Source organism: Bidens hawaiensis, unplaced genomic scaffold (genome assembly GCF_021521415.1).
Source record: "Bidens hawaiensis isolate Kalapana, Puna unplaced genomic scaffold, B.hawaiensis_p1.1 tig00007761_1, whole genome shotgun sequence".
Lineage (NCBI taxonomy): Eukaryota > Viridiplantae > Streptophyta > Magnoliopsida > Asterales > Asteraceae > Bidens > Bidens hawaiensis.
Window position 1 is genome coordinate 219,257 of NW_027491539.1, and position 18,466 is coordinate 237,722.

An 18,466-nucleotide genomic window follows, 5' to 3' on the forward strand; every position below is an offset into this window, starting at 1 on the left:
TGTGTTTTTGTTCATTAATATTGGTTAATTGTAACTGATTTGAATCAAGTACAATGTGTTTTTGTTCATTAATGTTGGTTATAATGTTCAAACAGTGTGTTTTATTTCTTGGTGTTTTTGATGTTGTGTTTTAAATTTAGATTAAACTTTGATGTTGTTTCTAAATTTTAATTATTTTGATTTAAAACACACTATAATATATATTGTGATAATCCTGATGTTGTTTTTAAATTTAGATTAAATATGATAATAATAGATTGATAATGTTTCCATATATAATATAACACACGGGACGATTTGCCCATAGAGTGTTTGTTATAAAACAAGTATAAAAATAAAACAAACCTCGAAAAAACACTATAACGAATCTTAACCATTAGATCACATAATCCAATGCACTAGATCACTTCCTACACTTTTTAGACACACTTCATTTCTTATGTTAACCTCACCTTATATATATGTGTGTGTGTTTTTATAACCAAAATAAAATCAATACTACCAAAAAGTGCATCAATAGTAACCTTTTGTTAGGAATAAAGTGGCGTTGCGCAATCGACTACACACATGCACAAACGATAAGCATCCAAATGTAGAAAATAAACGAACACGATACAAGAATTTTACGTGGTTCGTTTCTAGTGAGAAATCTACATCTACAAACTGCAATTATTTATAATGTAAGCATCACCGAATATTTGAAGACAATACAAATACATGAAGAAAATCATATGCTACATAAAAAACAAAGTAATGTAATTACTTGGTTTATCTTATAATTATTTCAATAGTTCAATGGTTGTTTTATCGAGGATATACATTAGTAATAAGTGAAGCATCAGTAGGCCAGACAGTGCATATACTATTTTGGGATACCAGCTCTGACAGTGCATATCTAACTCTACACCTAGATACGAAAGGAGGATTTTGAGGAACAGGTAATGGAGTAGAGTAACTATTGAGCATTAAGACTACATAAGCCATTGATGGTCTTAATTCATCATCTTCTTGAACACACAATAATGCGATATTGATACTGCGTAAGGCTTCATTTTCGGAGATAGAGTTCGCTACATTTGAGTCAAGTATCTTGAGTGGTTCTCCATTCTTCCACATTATGAATGCCTAGAAAGTAATATTTACGAGTAAGTTGTAATGGTAGAAAAATGACATCTAGGTATGAACAAAATCGGTGTACTCACATGGCATAGAAGGTCCGTGTGGCTTGGTTGAAAGATCCATGTGTTTCTCTTTCCACTGATAATTTCTAGAAGCAATACGCCTAAACTAAACACATCCGACTTCACAGAGAAGCGACCATGCATTGCATACTCCGGTGACATGTATCCACTTACAAAAGCAAAATAAAATTTCAAAATGGTACCGACTTTGGCAATAAAAGTGTTATGTGAATGACGTAGCGTATAAGGGTATCCGTAATGGGTATTTCCCCGACCATTTTTCCGCTTAATCGTCCCCTGACTGCTACGGGTGGGGTGTTTATAATAATGTTTTGGCCTTGCATGTTTTTTTTTGCCAACGGCGTCATGGTTGCATCGGTGCAAACGTGTTGGTAGAAGAACCAATCACATTCTCCTTTTTATTTTATATTTTTCTAATGAATTTAAAAATTTTAAACATTACAAGGGCTTCAACCACTATGCATGCAATCGAATAAAAAAAGAAGGGTCTACATGGTTTTGACATAGCATTAAAAATGTATGTTTTAGCCCCACAATTATGGATGCCCCAATGATTGTTTTATATGTACTTAATGTGAAAGTTAGACTACTTACTATGTTCCAACAATCCTATTTGTCATCCCTTGTGTTTGATTTCCACAGACAATCCTTGCCATGCCAAAATCAGATATTTTTGGATTCATTTCTTCATCTAACAATATATTGCTTGTTTTGAGATCCCGATGAATAATTCTACACCTTGAATCTTCATGTAGGTACAACATTCCTCTAGCAAGTCCTCCAATTATTCTGTAACGTGTTGACCAATCCAACTTCCCTTGTTGCGTACGATCTATAACGGAAGTGAGTTACACAATAAATAAAGCGATTTGCGAAAACGAGTGGTGTTGTACTAAGATACGTTATTGAATGAGTCACTCAGTATTTGAGAAAAACGTGAATATAAGCAATTTACAATACCTTAATGAATATGAGTGACCACAAAGACTTAATAGATCAGTTGAAACAATTCTTAAGATAAAGGAAAATAACTATTCTTTTCCTTCCTAATTTCTAATATTAGATGGTGAAAATTAATTTTTCTTGGAATTCATGCAAAACTTGAACATACTATGTTAAGGTTTAGAGGCTAACCAAAAAGAAAGAAGTCAAGACTATGGTTAGCAACATATTCATAAATCAGGATCTTCTCCTCAGCATGAAGGCAAAATCCCAAAAGTCTGACAAGATTTCTGTGTTGAAGCTTGGCCAGTAAAACAACTTCATTCTTGAACTCCAATGAGCCTTGTGCCGACCCTTGGGATAGCCGCTTAACGGCTATCTCTGTCCCGTCCGAAAGAATTCCCTGTCGGTTATTAATTCCAAATTTATATAAAAAAATTTCTAATTCAAGAAAATATAAGTGGAAACAAAATTTATTACCTTGTATACCACACCAAACCCACCCTCACCTATTTTATTCTCTATTGAGAAATTGTTTGTGGCTTCTTCAATTGTATGCAATTCGTATTGTAAAGATTGCTCAGTTATCGTTTTAGTGCTTTCATCTGTATATGAACCCATAAAATGAAAATATGTATGTTGAAAAACTTTTCACAAGATAATGTGTTCCCGTATAAATGTTCAAGAAAATATTACCTGCTTCGTCCCTAAAATGATTACTTGTGATAGGACGAATTCGTCTCTTGGCTATGAAGTAATAGCATATACAAACCAGAAAAACAACAATCGCAACAATTGACATAACTATTATTAATCTCTTGGTTTTCCCTGCATGTAAATCATATAACCTTTTAGAGAATTTTCCTTTATCACCTAATTAAACAACTACTATTTGGAATCAAATTAAGTGAATGTTGTTATTTAGGGAAACTTTTGTGGAAGAAAGCTAGAAAACGAGTCATTGGGTTGATCGAAAGTTGTAAGTGGTATCATCAAACTAATATGGATCATGAAATCAAATTCAAACCTGATTTCTCTGGGAATTTTAAGAACTTATAATTCTCAAATCTAACAATGCAGCTTGCGGCCCAGGCTCGTGCTCCTTGTGTTCCATAACATTTCCGCTGCAAACGATCTATACTATCTTGAACACATTTTTTACAATCAGAACCAGATAAATCTGGTGTGCACTGGGCATACCCGTAAATCTTTCCAGATTTATTGTACGGTAACTCATTATATGCAAACCGCTTTTTTTGATCCATTGATGCGTCGTTTGCTAATTGATGCATCAAATCCGTAGCACGTTCCCAAAACTGGTTTTGGTCTGTAGCCCGATCTGAAATATTAAAGTCATTGCATCCAAGGAAAGGGTGATCTGATTTCATCTTGGAGAACATTGAATAGTTGGCGTAACGTTGCATGCATTCGTCCCTCCAAAACACTGCTGCCTTCGAAAATGGGCATGTGTTATTTACTTCTTTAATTACTTCAAGCAAACAGTTGCGGCAATCAACTGGGAGAACATCAGGACGACAAAGATAGAGGGCATACACGATGTCCGGTTGAGTACTTCCACTACTCTTGTTTAAGAATTGCTTATCACTGATGATCTTCTCGGAAGCAAGTGAGTTTAAGAGATTCATGAGATTTAAGTGATAAAGGGTGTCGTTTATTTGGCTAGAGGTATTTTGGTCACAAGACTGTGTATGGAATTGAGCTGCAGTGGCTGTGGATATCAGAAATGGACACCAAACTGTCCAAACAAGAAGTGAAAAGAACATACTTCTAGGGTAAGTGAAAGACTACTAAGCGCTTTTTGGTAATGCTGATTTTATTTTAGGGACACATTATAATATATATATATAGCACAATATGGATTGAGAATATCATACATTAACTTGGAGGAAGCTAGGATGGAAATTTAACAAGTCGTTATACTCATCGTACTATCCTACTATATATATTATATTTCAATGGCCGGTATCCAAGATGAATGATATTTTATCTTATCCCAAACAATGGTGTCTGACTTTTTTTTTGTTATGTCCTTATTAGGGTACTGATCATGAAAAGTCATGTATAGAAAAAAAAAACATATGTGTGCATAATAGCTTACACAACGCATATCATATTTTACTTAGTTGACTGAAGGGATGAACTTATTATCAAATGTCCACAATATTCACTAGTACAAAAAGACTCCTTAATTCAAGACATTTTACAGAAACAGTTTGGTGTTTAGTAGTGCCCAAGAGGATTATGTCTCAATATTTGATTTGCCATTCCAATTTTTGTTAAAAACATTTCCATGCCTATTTTTAGAAAAAAGAATTTATCAAGCATGTCTATTTTGGTAATTTGCCTAGGGCATTCTTAATATTCTTCTACGTCTCCTTCCTAAAATTAAATATAACTTCGGTGAACAAAGAAAAGGTTAGATTTACAATCTTGACCTTTTGAATTTATGTATGTATAGATATTTGACTAGTTATTCAGCAAAACTTGTTGCGCTAAATCTGCGGCCCCAAGTTCATTTTTATTTTTAAAAAGAGTAAACTGCGGTTTTCGTCAATGTGGTTTGTCCAAATCTACGGTTTTAGTCCAATAACTTTTAGTTTGCGATTTCGTCCCTATGGTTTCATTTCATTTGCATTTAAACCCGAATTCATTAACCCCGTTGAGTCTGGTCGTTAAACCCATCAGCGTGCCCCTCACGTGAGGCGCATTTTTGTCCTCTTTCTCCCCAAATAAACCACAGTCCTAATTCGCAAGCCCCCTCACATGAGGGGTTGGGGTGTATTTGGGAAAAAAAGACAAAAATGCCCCTCACGTGAGGGGCACGCTGATGGGTTTATAAGTTTATAAAATCTCATTATATTAAAAATTAATCTCACCAAATATCTGATATAAATACTAAAAACTAATATCCAGTTTTTTTTAAAAAGATATTATTTATAATTGAAAACAATTTTATGTTTCTCACCAAACCCAAATAGCTTTTAAACGAATTATAATACCTGATTTATTTGTGAAACCCTTTCATCATTAAAACCTAAGTATATTATTAACTTTCTTATAATAAATAAAACTGAAATAAAAAAATATATAAACATTATAAACGAAAAATGAAAACAACCCTCGTAATACATGAAGTAAAACCTAATAAGAATATATACATCAGTCATTTTATCTATTTTAGAAAATACTCATTCCCAAAATAGCCAACTTTGAGTGACTTTTTCCAACTTTAGTCATGGTTTTGAAAAAATACCCAAAATAGCCACTCTAAAATCGTTTTGACAAAATTTTTAATGGATTCGGCGGAATTTGTTAAAGAACTTGCTGACCTATAAAATCTCGCCACGTCTCAACGTATTACTGGATCCAATGGAATTTTTCATCCCATACCTCTCAAATTCCGTCGGATCTTTTAAAAGTTCAAGCGGATCCGACAGTTCTTTAATGAATTCGGTCAGATCCGTTAATACGTTAACACGTGACGAGATTTTACAGATAAACAATTTTACGTCGGCCGTTGAAGAAATTCCGTCGTATCCAACATGAATTTTTTTTTTTTGCTATTTTGGGTATTTTTCAAAACCACGGCTGAAGTTGGAAAATGTTCGTCAAAGTTGGCAGTTTTGGGAATTGTCTCTTTAGAAAAACTTTATATTTTACAAAATCATTGAAACCCAATATGTTAACTAAAGTTCATTCCCGTGGCCCGTGGGATGGTGCAACGACGACCACATGCAAAATGGTACTCGATTTGGTTTATCAATCTTGTTCTTGGCCTGCTTAATGCGCGTGCGCCGGGGGGAGGGATTTAACATGTTTTGGCAAACCAAACGCAAACCTTCTCTAATCAGTTTCACCTAAAATTTGACTCTTGGAAGTTGATATAGTCTATACAACTTATCTTTCATAAGTGAGACTCAAATTCAAGTGCTTCCCAGTTTACGTTTATTTACTAAGTAATGCAATAGCTTGACGGTGACCGGAAGCAAATGACTTAAATGACCTTACCGTCACAGATAGTTTCTGAAGGATCGCTCTTAGGAACCCTTTTTTGCAAACATCTGCCCGGCCAAAAAAAAAGGAAAAAACAAATAACTAGGTACATATATTTTATATTTAAAAAGTAATACACAACAATATAATCTTTAAAGATTGCAATTTTTCATCGTATATTTATGAAAGTGCCGATTTGGGTTGTGGTATTCAAACAGGCCACATATATAAATTTGGCTAAACTGGAAATTTATGAAAATGGGTGGTTCAAACGTGTTGAAATTTGAAGGTCACTCAAAGTCTATTTTAACACATACAAGCTTTGGAAATCTTTATATTCATAGATTAGATTATTAATTATTGGTTATTTTTATTTTTGGTTGGGCATTAAAGTTGTTGATATTTGAGCAACGTATAAGCTAAATAACAAAGATTGATGGCAGCGAAGGATTCACTTTTATTAATTGATTGATGAGAAGTACAAACTAGAGAAGGCGTACAGGCCTTTTAAATAAAGAAACAAACAAGAACGATTAAGAGGTGAACAACGGCTCATCCCCTAAGACTCGGTAACAAATTAACTAAGCCAAAGGGTCTTATTCAAACTTAAACATATAAACATACTGAAAAATAGAACTGAATCTCATGCTTGAACTTAGTGAATCAGGTTGCTACTAGGGTTTGTATCATTATTTGACATCCTCCCTTGATGCAAACTCCATAACGCTTAGGAGGTGCTGAAAGTACACAATTATTCCCTTGACATGCAATGCTTTAGTTAGGATGTTTGCAACGTTGTTGATTTGTGTTACAATGACCATGCACAATCTGTGCTTGTGCTACCATTTCACAGATAAAGTGATGCCTTCAATTCAATGTGTTTGAACGGTTATGTAATATGGAATTTTTACGAAGAGTAATTGCAGACATGTTGCTACACTAGATAGCTGTTGCAGTGTTTTAACTTAGTCCCAGAACTTCCAGTACTCTTCTCATTTAGGGTCGTCTTCGAAAATCGTTAAAAAAATTGGGCTAAAGGCAGGCATAAATTCGGGTCTTAAGTAAATAGCAATCAAACAATTTAACCCTAAACTTTATAAAGTAGTTAACCCTACATTTTATAAAACTGAACATATAAATAACAATCAAACAATTAACCCTAAATTTTATAAAACTAAGCATGTAAATAACAACTAACTATTAGTTTAATGACATTAAGATTCAGTATTAAACTCAAAAACCTAATTGTGGAGCGGCGACTGCCGTACTAGCAAAGGTCGAAGGAGGGAGGTTGGACCCGGCGTCTGCAGAGGACTAGAGGGTGTTCTATTTTGTGTTTGTTGTTTGTTGAAGTCTGATCGTCTCCTTATCTTTATTCCACCTTAGTATTTTGCAAAGTTTTTTAATGAGCCGCTGGGCCGGTTAATGGTTATGAACTTTTGGACATCATATATTAATTCAGATGGACCCATTTAGAAAAATTGGGTCGAACTGGTTATAAACTCGGGACTTATTAATTATGAATTGGGCTGGTCTAGTGTTACTACTAATAGCTTATAATTTTACCATACTTTTGAAAAAAATAAATACATATATATATATAAAAGTTTTTTTTTAAAAACATTTGGGCCTAGCGAGATGTAAAGCTGGTGTCGGTCAACCACTCTGTCATGTTGAGAGTCGCCCTTGCTTCACAACCAAATTGCTTGGTTGAAATATACTTTGCTTTTCTTAACAAGACAACAATAGTGTAACATCCTGGAAAGTTTTGATCCAAATTGACAAATTATGAAAAGTGAAGAACCAAAAATATTCCCAAAATGATTAGGAACTGAACCCCGAATACATATGATGAAAACCAACACGAAAATCAAGAAAAACAGAATTTGGTTGACCGTCGCGCATCGCGGCCGATAAACTCATTGTCCATTGCGATACAGGAATGACTTAAAAATATCTGATAACTTGGGCGGTGTTGCGCTATGCGATGGACTCACCCTTTGACTATCGCGACATGCAAAGTGGCCATTAAGTAATCGGGACCACGTGTCAAGCCACGTGTCGATGACTCAGTGTCACGTGGTGAGTCTAGGCAATGACGTAGCAAGCCTATGGGTGATGTTGCGCTACGTGATAGCCTATTTCTTTGGGCTAAATGCAAGTATAAATTCGGGTCTTAAGTAAATAGGAATCAAAACTAGGGATAGATCTAGTTAACAATTAGGGTAACCTCCGCTACCCCTCAACTTTCCATTGGTAGTGCAAAAAAAAAAAGACCGGTTTTCGTATTTCGCTACCCCTGCAAAAATTATTGTGTTACCCATGTTTGTTTAAATCCCAACCAATTTAAAAGTTCAAATCAATTAAAATCCAAACAAAGTTTAAAGCCCAAAGCAAATAAAATCCACTAACCCTTTTTTTTCTTTTGTTCATGAACGAGAAACATCAAACAGAAACAAGCTCAACAACCGTTTTAGCAATCTGTTTAAATGAACAAGAAAAGAAAAATGATGATATCGATCCAACATCAAGTTCAAATATTCCAACTCCTAGTGAAAATATTGTTGATGAGCAAGAAAATGAAGATGTTGGTCACGTTTAAATATTGAGAATGATATGTAAGAAAATGACAGTATTGGTCTAAATATTCCTTCGGCTTCATGCCCTTCAATACGAAATACAATCGATTTGAATGATCTTCCTTCGGATCCCTTTGATAGAACCACCTATTGCTGGTTATCATCTTAATCAAATAGTTAACATAAGAAGAGCGTACCTTATTAAAAAGGTTTTTCAACAACGAGGTCATGACTTTAAATAACTATTCTAGTGGTTGGAGACGTTTAATGTGAAATGGTTTGTTAAATAAGATTGGTTGGAGTATAGCACTAAACAAGAAAATGCATATTACTTATGTTATCACTTGTTTAATGAAAATGTTGGTAATTAAGGTGGAATGCAGACTTTTGTAAGTGGAGGCTTTTGTAATTGGAGTAAACTGAGTGCCTTAAAGACCATGTTAGGGAAGTTAATAGTGTTCGTAATAAGGCGCCAAAAAATGTAAAAATCTCTTGAATCAAAAGCGATCGTATGAGGCGAATGTTACTAAGCATAGTATGAAAAATAAAAGATTGTAAATTGACATCGATTATTGGGTTCTGCTCATAATTATAAATTATTGTTAGAAAATAGTTTATCGTTTTGTGGTCATAATGAATTTGAAGACTTTTTTTCTAAATGTCTCTTTATTGCGGTATTAAAGTTGATTTGTGAGAACACATCGCATATTGGTAAGTACAGTTTAGGGAATGCAAAAAAAAAAGTAATAAGTTAAAGAAGATGATGTAATTGCTTGATAGCTTTTAAAACCCGTACAGGAGAAATATGCACCCAATGTTTTGAAATATATTTATTATCATGCTTCTATATTTGTTTCTTTTACATAGTGTGAAGTACGATACAAAAAAAATTGAACGTTACCCCTGAGTCTGATGTCGAGATCCATCACTACAAACAGTTAACCTAGGACTTTATAAAACAGTTAACTCTAAATTTTATAAAACTATAAACATATACTCCCTCCGTCCCTCTTTAATTGTCATGATTTGAAAAACACTAAGTTTAATGTAGAAAAGCCTTACAGGGAGGAAAAAAAACAATATTGTTTATTAATTCTAGTTGTGTGTGATTAAGGTTAAACTTGGAAATTGGCTTACAAATTTTGAAATTGGATGTAATGGGACAAACAAAAAAGGAAAAATGGACACTTTTAAAGGGACGGATGGAGTAAATAACGACTAAAAATAAATAACAATTAAACAATTAACTCTAAATTTTACAAAACCAAGCATATAAATAACAACTAACTATTAGTTTAATGGCATTGAGATTCAATATTAAACTCAAAATCCTAACTGTGGAGTGGCGACAAACGTACTAGCGGAGGCCGGAGGAGAGAAGCCGGATTCGGCGTCGGCAAAGTACCGGAGGGTATTGTGTTAGGCGTTCACTGTTTGTTGAGGTCTAATCGTCTCCTTATCTTTATCCCACGTTAGTATTTTGCAAAGATTTTTAAAGGGCTATTGGGCTGATTAATGGTTATGAACTTAATGGGCAGTTCAAATATTAATTCAGATGAACTTAGTTTGAATTGGGCCAGACTGCTTAGTGTAACGTCCTGAAAAGTTTCGATCCAAAAATTAAATAAGCACTCTTACCAGTTAGAAAAGCCTAACCGGAAGGAAAAAAAACCAAGGTCATACTAAGTAACGGGTTTCTTAACCACGCTACCCAATTCAAATTAAAATTATAATTACGACAAGAAAGCCATAAATAAGAAACCGAAACAACAAAATCGAAAAGAAAATCTTTCTTATCAAGATTTGTACCAAAAGTCGTCTCATATAGAGTTTTCCAAATAAGCCACCAAGCACTGAAAATAATCACCTCAACAACATCCTTTTTCTTCTTCACCCATATAGACGAATCCAACCAATTTATAATGTTTTTTGACACAAAACTGGTAGGAAATCTAATTCCAACCAATGACCTATCGCATTCCATAACCTGGACTCAATGTGACACCCACCAAAATTGAAAAGTTATGGAAAGTGAAGGACAAAAAACTCCCACAATGATTAGGAACTGAAACCCGAATACGTACGATGAAAACCAACACGAAAATCAAGAAAAACAAAATTTGATTGTCTATCGTGCATCGCGACGAATAAACTCATTTTCCATCGCGATATGCAAAGGACTTAATATCTGATAATTTGGGCGGCCTTAACAATAACAATGAATTTTACACAACTTTGAAAAAGAAAAATGGAAGGGGGGGGTGGTTCGAGGGGACTCCGGGCCAATATACAGTAGAAACTCTATAAAATAATACACTTGGGACCACCAAAATTTATTAATTAAAAGAGTTATTAATTAATCGATAAATTAATAATTATTAATTTATATATTAATTAATATTTTATTAATTTATAGTAGAATACTTAGTTTACAAACACCTTTCAAGCTTAGAATACTTAGTTTACAAACATCTTTCAAGCTTCCACTTAATTATTGATGAGAGAGAAGACATGTTTAAAAGACCATGGTACCCTTTAGTTATTTTTATGCATGGATGATCTGGTTTAATTTGGATCACACATTTGGTTCTCAAGTTCTTATAAGTGGGAGTGGTTCTTAAAAGAAATCATCTATATATATATATATATATATATATATATATATATATATATATAGAGAGAGAGAGAGAGAGTTAGGTTATAATAAAAAGTCAATATTTCCTAAGAAGTGTAAGAAGAAATCTACACCATTGGATTTAATAAAATACATAGAGGTAAGATGGTCAATAATTAAATATTGTAATTATGGAATTAAAATCTCAATTAATTTAACATCCCTATTTTTTGCTATATGATCTGTGATAAAATTTATTTTTCAAATGGTTATAAAAAAATAAAGAATATATTATTCATCTTGCTTTTTTTGTGGTAGGATTTAGACGCAACATAGGAGGCAACATGAGGTTTTTTGTTTTTATTTTATGGTTGTTCATCACAAAAGAAGAGCATGAAATAAATAAGAAACCAACAATTTTGCATTTGGGTTTAACAATTCGCATCCAAACTTTGTTTCTTATTTGAATTTATTGTTCAAATCATATGAACTCTATTATTGAAATTATTTATTTTATTTTCTTGAGCATGATTATTGGTTAAAACTCCATAGTTATCTTGGTCTTGAATGAATATTTGTTGAGTTTTAGATTCTTTATTGGTTTATAAGTAACTTGTGTTGGATTGACATTGTTGTGTTTTGGTGCATGATGTTGTTCATGGAAGTTTTTGGTGTTGTGGATTTTTGTTATTTGTAAGTGTGTTTTTGTTCATTAATATTGGTTAATTGTAACTGATTTGAATCAAGTACAATGTGTTTTTGTTCATTAATGTTGGCTATAATGTTCAAACAGTGTGTTTTATTTCTTGGTGTTTTTGATGTTGTGTTTTAAATTTAGATTAAACTTTGATGTTGTTTCTAAATTTTGATTATTTTGATTTAAAACACACTATAATATATATTGTGATAATCCTGATGTTGTTTTTAAATTTAGATTAAATATGATAATAATAGATTGATAATGTTTCCATATATAATATAACACACGGGACGATTTGCCCATAGAGTGTTTGTTATAAAACAAGTATAAAAATAAAACAAACCTCGAAAAAACACTATAACGAATCTTAACCATTAGATCACATAATCCAATGCACCAGATCACTTCCTACACTTTTTAGACACACTTCATTTCTTATGTTAACCTCACCTTATATATATGTGTGTGTGTGTTTTTATACCCAAAATAAAATCAATACTACCAAAAAGTGCATCAATAGTAACCTTTTGTTAGGAATAAAGTGGCGTTGCGCAATCGACTACACACATGCACAAACGATAAGCATCCAAATGTAGAAAATAAACGAACACGATACAAGAATTTTACGTGGTTCGTTTCTAGTGAGAAATCTACATCTACAAACTGCAATTATTTATAATGTAAGCATCACCGATATTTGAAGACAATACAAATACATGAAGAAAATCATATGCTACATAAAAAACAAAGTAATGTAATTACTTGGTTTATCTTATAATTATTTCAATAGTTCAATGGTTGTTTTATCGAGGATATACATTAGTAATAAGTGAAGCATCAGTAGGCCAGACAGTGCATATACTATTTTGGGATACCAGCTCTGACAGTGCATATCTAACTCTACACCTAGATACGAAAGGAGGATTTTGAGGAACAGGTAATGGAGTAGAGTAACTATTGAGCATTAAGACTACATAAGCCATTGATGGTCTTAATTCATCATCTTCTTGAACACACAATAATGCGATATTGATACTGCGTAAGGCTTCATTTTCGGAGATAGAGTTCGCTACATTTGAGTCAAGTATCTTGAGTGGTTCTCCATTCTTCCACATTATGAATGCCTAGAAAGTAATATTTACGAGTAAGTTGTAATGGTAGAAAAATGACATCTAGGTATGAACAAAATCGGTGTACTCACATGGCATAGAAGGTCCGTGTGGCTTGGTTGAAAGATCCATGTGTTTCTCTTTCCACTGATAATTTCTAGAAGCAATACGCCTAAACTAAACACATCCGACTTCACAGAGAAGCGACCATGCATTGCATACTCCGATGACATGCATCCACTTACAAAAGCAAAATAAAATTTCAAAATGGTACCGACTTTGGCAATAAAAGTGTTATGTGAATGACGTAGCGTATAAGGGTATCCGTAATGGGTATTTCCCCGACCATTTTTCCGCTTAATCGTCCCCTGACTGCTACGGGTGGGGTGTTTATAATGATGTTTTGGCCTTGCATGTTTTTTTTTGCCAACGGCGTCATGGTTGCATCGGTGCAAACGTGTTGGTAGAAGAACCAATCACATTCTCCTTTTTATTTTATATTTTTCTAAGAATTTAAAAATTTTAAACATTACAAGGGCTTCAACCACTATGCATGCAATCGAATAAAAAAAGAAGGGTCTACATGGTTTTGACATAGCATTAAAAATGTATGTTTTAGCCCCACAATTATGGATGCCCCAATGATTGTTTTATATGTACTTAATGTGAAAGTTAGACTACTTACTATGTTCCAACAATCCTATTTGTCATCCCTTGTGTTTGATTTCCACAGACAATCCTTGCCATGCCAAAATCAGATATTTTTGGATTCATTTCTTCATCTAACAATATATTGCTTGTTTTGAGATCCCGATGAATAATTCTACACCTTGAATCTTCATGTAGGTACAACATTCCTCTAGCAAGTCCTCCAATTATTCTGTAACGTGTTGACCAATCCAACTTCCCTTGTTGCGTACGATCTATAACGGAAGTGAGTTACACAATAAATAAAGCGATTTGCGAAAACGAGTGGTGTTGTACTAAGATACGTTATTGAATGAGTCACTCAGTATTTGAGAAAAACGTGAATATAAGCAATTTACAATACCTTAATGAATATGAGTGACCACAAAGACTTAATAGATCAGTTGAAACAATTCTTAAGATAAAGGAAAATAACTATTCTTTTCCTTCCTAATTTCTTATATTAGATGGTGAAAATTAATTTTTCTTGGAATTCATGCAAAACTTGAACATACTATGTTAAGGTTTAGAGGCTAACCAAAAAGAAAGAAGTCAAGACTATGGTTAGCAACATATTCATAAATCAGGATCTTCTCCTCAGCATGAAGGCAAAATCCCAAAAGTCTGACAAGATTTCTGTGTTGAAGCTTGGCCAGTAAAACAACTTCATTCTTGAACTCCAATGAGCCTTGTGCCGACCCTTGGGATAGCCGCTTAACGGCTATCTCTGTCCCGTCCGAAAGAATTCCCTGTCGGTTATTAATTCCAAATTTATATAAAAAAATTTCTAATTCAAGAAAATATAAGTGGAAACAAAATTTATTACCTTGTATACCACACCAAACCCACCCTCACCTATTTTATTCTCTATTGAGAAATTGTTTGTGGCTTCTTCAATTGTATGCAATTCGTATTGTAAAGATTGCTCAGTTATCGTTTTAGTGCTTTCATCTGTATATGAACCCATAAAATGAAAATATGTATGTTGAAAAACTTTTCACAAGATTATGTGTTCCCGTATAAATGTTCAAGAAAATATTACCTGCTTCGTCCCTAAAATGATTACTTGTGATAGGACGAATTCGTCTCTTGGCTATGAAGTAATAGCATATACAAACCAGAAAAACAACAATCGCAACAATTGACATAACTATTATTAATCTCTTGGTTTTCCCTGCATGTAAATCATATAACCTTTTAGAGAATTTTCCTTTATCACCTAATTAAACAACTACTATTTGGAATCAAATTAAGTGAATGTTGTTATTTAGGGAAACTTTTGTGGAAGAAAGCTAGAAAACGAGTCATTGGGTTAATCGAAAGTTGTAAGTGGTATCATCAAACTAATATGGATCATGAAATCAAATTCAAACCTGATTTCTCTGGGAATTTTAAGAACTTATAATTCTCAAATCTAACAATGCAGCTTGCGGCCCAGGCTCGTGCTCCTTGTGTTCCATAACATTTCCGCTGCAAACGATCTATACTATCTTGAACACATTTTTTACAATCAGAACCAGATAAATCTGGTGTGCACTGGGCATACCCGTAAATCTTTCCAGATTTATTGTACGGTAACTCATTATATGCAAACCGCTTTTTTTGATCCATTAATGCGTCGTTTGCTAATTGATGCATCAAATCCGTAGCACGTTCCCAAAACTGGTTTTGGTCTGTAGCCCGATCTGAAATATTAAAGTCATTGCATCCAAGGAAAGGGTGATCTGATTTCATCGTGGAGAACATTGAATAGTTGGCGTAACGTAGCATGCATTCGTCCCTCCAAAACACTGCTGCCTTCGAAAATGGGCATGTGTTATTTACTTATTTAATTACTTCAAGCAAACAGTTGCGGCAATCAACTGGGAGAACATCAGGACGACAAAGATAGAGGGCATACACGATGTCCGGTTGAGTACTTCCACTACTCTTGTTTAAGAATTGCTTATCACTGATGATCTTCTCGGAAGCAAGTGAGTTTAAGAGATTCATGAGATTTAAGTGATAAAGGGTGTCGTTTATTTGGCTAGAGGTATTTTGGTCACAAGACTGTGTATGGAATTGAGCTGCAGTGGCTGTGGATATCAGAAATGGACACCAAACTGTCCAAACAAGAAGTGAAAAGAACATACTTCTAGGGTAAGTGAAAGACTACTAAGCGCTTTTTGGTAATGCTGATTTTATTTTAGGGACACATTATAATATATATATATAGCACAATATGGATTGAGAATATCATACATTAACTTGGAGGAAGCTAGGATGGAAATTTAACAAGTCGTTATACTCATCGTACTATCCTACTATATATATTATATTTCAATGGCCGGTATCCAAGATGAATGATATTTTATCTTATCCCAAACAATGGTGTCTGACTTTTTTTTTGTTATGTCCTTATTAGGGTACTGATCATGAAAAGTCATGTATAAAAAAAAAAACATATGTGTGCATAATAGCTTACACAACGCATATCATATTTTACTTAGTTGACTGAAGGGATGAACTTATTATCAAATGTCCACAATATTCACTAGTACAAAAAGACTCCTTAATTCAAGACATTTTACAGAAACAGTTTGGTGTTTAGTAGTGCCCAAGAGGATTATGTCTCAATATTTGATTTGCCATTCCAATTTTTGTTAAAAACATTTCCATGCCTATTTTTAGAAAAAAGAATTTATCAAGCATGTCTATTTTGGTAATTTGCCTAGGGCATTCTTAATATTCTTCTACGTCTCCTTCCTAAAATTAAATATAACTTCGGTGAACAAAGAAAAGGTTAGATTTACAATCTTGACCTTTTGAATTTATGTATGTATAGATATTTGACTAGTTATTCAGCAAAACTTGTTGCGCTAAATCTGCGGCCCCAAGTTCATTTTTATTTTTAAAAAGAGTAAACTGCGGTTTTCGTCAATGTGGTTTGTCCAAATCTACGGTTTTAGTCCAATAACTTTAAGTTTGCGATTTCGTCCCTATGGTTTCATTTCATTTGCATTTAAACCCGAATTCATTAACCCCGTTGAGTCTGGTCGTTAAACCCATCAGCGTGCCCCTCACGTGAGGCGCATTTTTGTCCTCTTTCTCCCCAAATAAACCACAGTCCTAATTCGCAAGCCCCCTCACATGAGGGGTTGGGGTGTATTTGGGAAAAAAAAGACAAAAATGCCCCTCACGTGAGGGGCACGCTGATGGGTTTATAAGTTTATAAAATCTCATTATATTAAAAATTAATCTCACCAAATATCTGATATAAATACTAAAAACTAATATCCAGTTTTTTTTAAAAAGATATTATTTATAATTAAAAACAATTTTATGTTTCTCACCAAACCCAAATAGCTTTTAAACGAATTATAATACCTGATTTATTTGTGAAACCCTTTCATCATTAAAACCTAAGTATATTATTAACTTTCTTATAATAAATAAAACTGAAATAAAAAAATATATAAACATTATAAACGAAAAATGAAAACAACCCTCGTAATACATGAAGTAAAACCTAATAAGAATATATACATCAGTCATTTTATCTATTTTAGAAAATACTCATTCCCAAAATAGCCAACTTTGAGTGACTTTTTCCAACTTTAGTCATGGTTTTGAAAAAATACCCAAAATAGCCACTCTAAAATCGTTTTGACAAAATTTTTAATGGATTCGGCGGAATTTGTTAAAGAACTTGCTGACCTATAAAATCTCGCCACGTCTCAACGTATTACTGGATCCAATGGAATTTTTCATCCCATACCTCTCAAATTCCGTCGGATCTTTTAAAAGTTCAAGCGGATCCGACAGTTCTTTAATGAATTCGGTCAGATCCGTTAATACGTTAACACGTGACGAGATTTTACAGATAAACAATTTTACGTCGGCCGTTGAAGAAATTCCGTCGTATCCAACATGAATTTTTTTTTTTTGCTATTTTGGGTATTTTTCAAAACCACGGCTGAAGTTGGAAAATGTTCGTCAAAGTTGGCAGTTTTGGGAATTGTCTCTTTAGAAAAACTTTATATTTTACAAAATCATTGAAACCCAATATGTTAACTAAAGTTCATTCCCGTGGCCCGTGGGATGGTGCAACGACGACCACATGCAAAATGGTACTCGATTTGGTTTATCAATCTTGTTCTTGGCCTGCTTAATGCGCGTGCGCCGGGGGGAGGGATTTAACATGTTTTGGCAAACCAAACGCAAACCTTCTCTAATCAGTTTCACCTAAAATTTGACTCTTGGAAGTTGATATAGTCTATACAACTTATCTTTCATAAGTGAGACTCAAATTCAAGTGCTTCCCAGTTTACGTTTATTTACTAAGTAATGCAATAGCTTGACGGTGACCGGAAGCAAATGACTTAAATGACCTTACCGTCACAGATAGTTTCTGAAGGATCGCTCTTAGGAACCCTTTTTTGCAAACATCTGCCCGGCCAAAAAAAAAGGAAAAAACAAATAACTAGGTACATATATTTTATATTTAAAAAGTAATACACAACAATATAATCTTTAAAGATTGCAATTTTTCATCGTATATTTATGAAAGTGCCGATTTGGGTTGTGGTATTCAAACAGGCCACATATATAAATTTGGCTAAACTGGAAATTTATGAAAA

At 33.6% G+C, this 18,466-nt stretch overlaps 1 protein-coding gene and 1 pseudogene across 1 annotated transcript; both read right to left on the minus strand.

Moving 5' to 3' along the window:
- Positions 1–767: 767 nt before the first annotated feature.
- Positions 768–3,947, minus strand: LOC143636036 (cysteine-rich receptor-like protein kinase 8). Its single transcript, XM_077103725.1, has 7 exons — positions 3,172–3,947; positions 2,841–2,972; positions 2,625–2,749; positions 2,337–2,547; positions 1,797–2,034; positions 1,203–1,350; positions 768–1,125 (listed from the first exon to the last, which is right to left on the minus strand). The coding sequence occupies exons 1-7, from the start codon at positions 3,926–3,928 to the stop codon at positions 805–807; spliced, it is 1,932 nt and encodes a 643-aa protein (XP_076959840.1). The 5' UTR covers positions 3,929–3,947; the 3' UTR covers positions 768–804.
- An 8,870-nt stretch (positions 3,948–12,817) lies between these two features.
- On the minus strand, positions 12,818–15,977 carry LOC143636037 (cysteine-rich receptor-like protein kinase 15; annotated as a pseudogene).
- Positions 15,978–18,466: the final 2,489 nt, after the last annotated feature.

What these genes read in the sequence shown, in the direction of transcription:
- LOC143636036 (XM_077103725.1), bottom strand. Translation starts at nt 3,928, where the DNA reads ATGTTCTTTTCACTTCTTGTTTGGACAGTTTGGTGTCCATTTCTGATA. An exon ending in TCATTTTAGGGACGAAGCAG is followed by an intron (nt 2,750 to 2,840) that starts GTAATATTTTCT and finishes GTTCATATACAG; the next exon opens with ATGAAAGCACTAAAACGATA. An exon ending in ACACGGACCTTCTATGCCAT is followed by an intron (nt 1,126 to 1,202) that starts GTGAGTACACCG and finishes ATTACTTTCTAG; the next exon opens with GCATTCATAATGTGGAAGAA.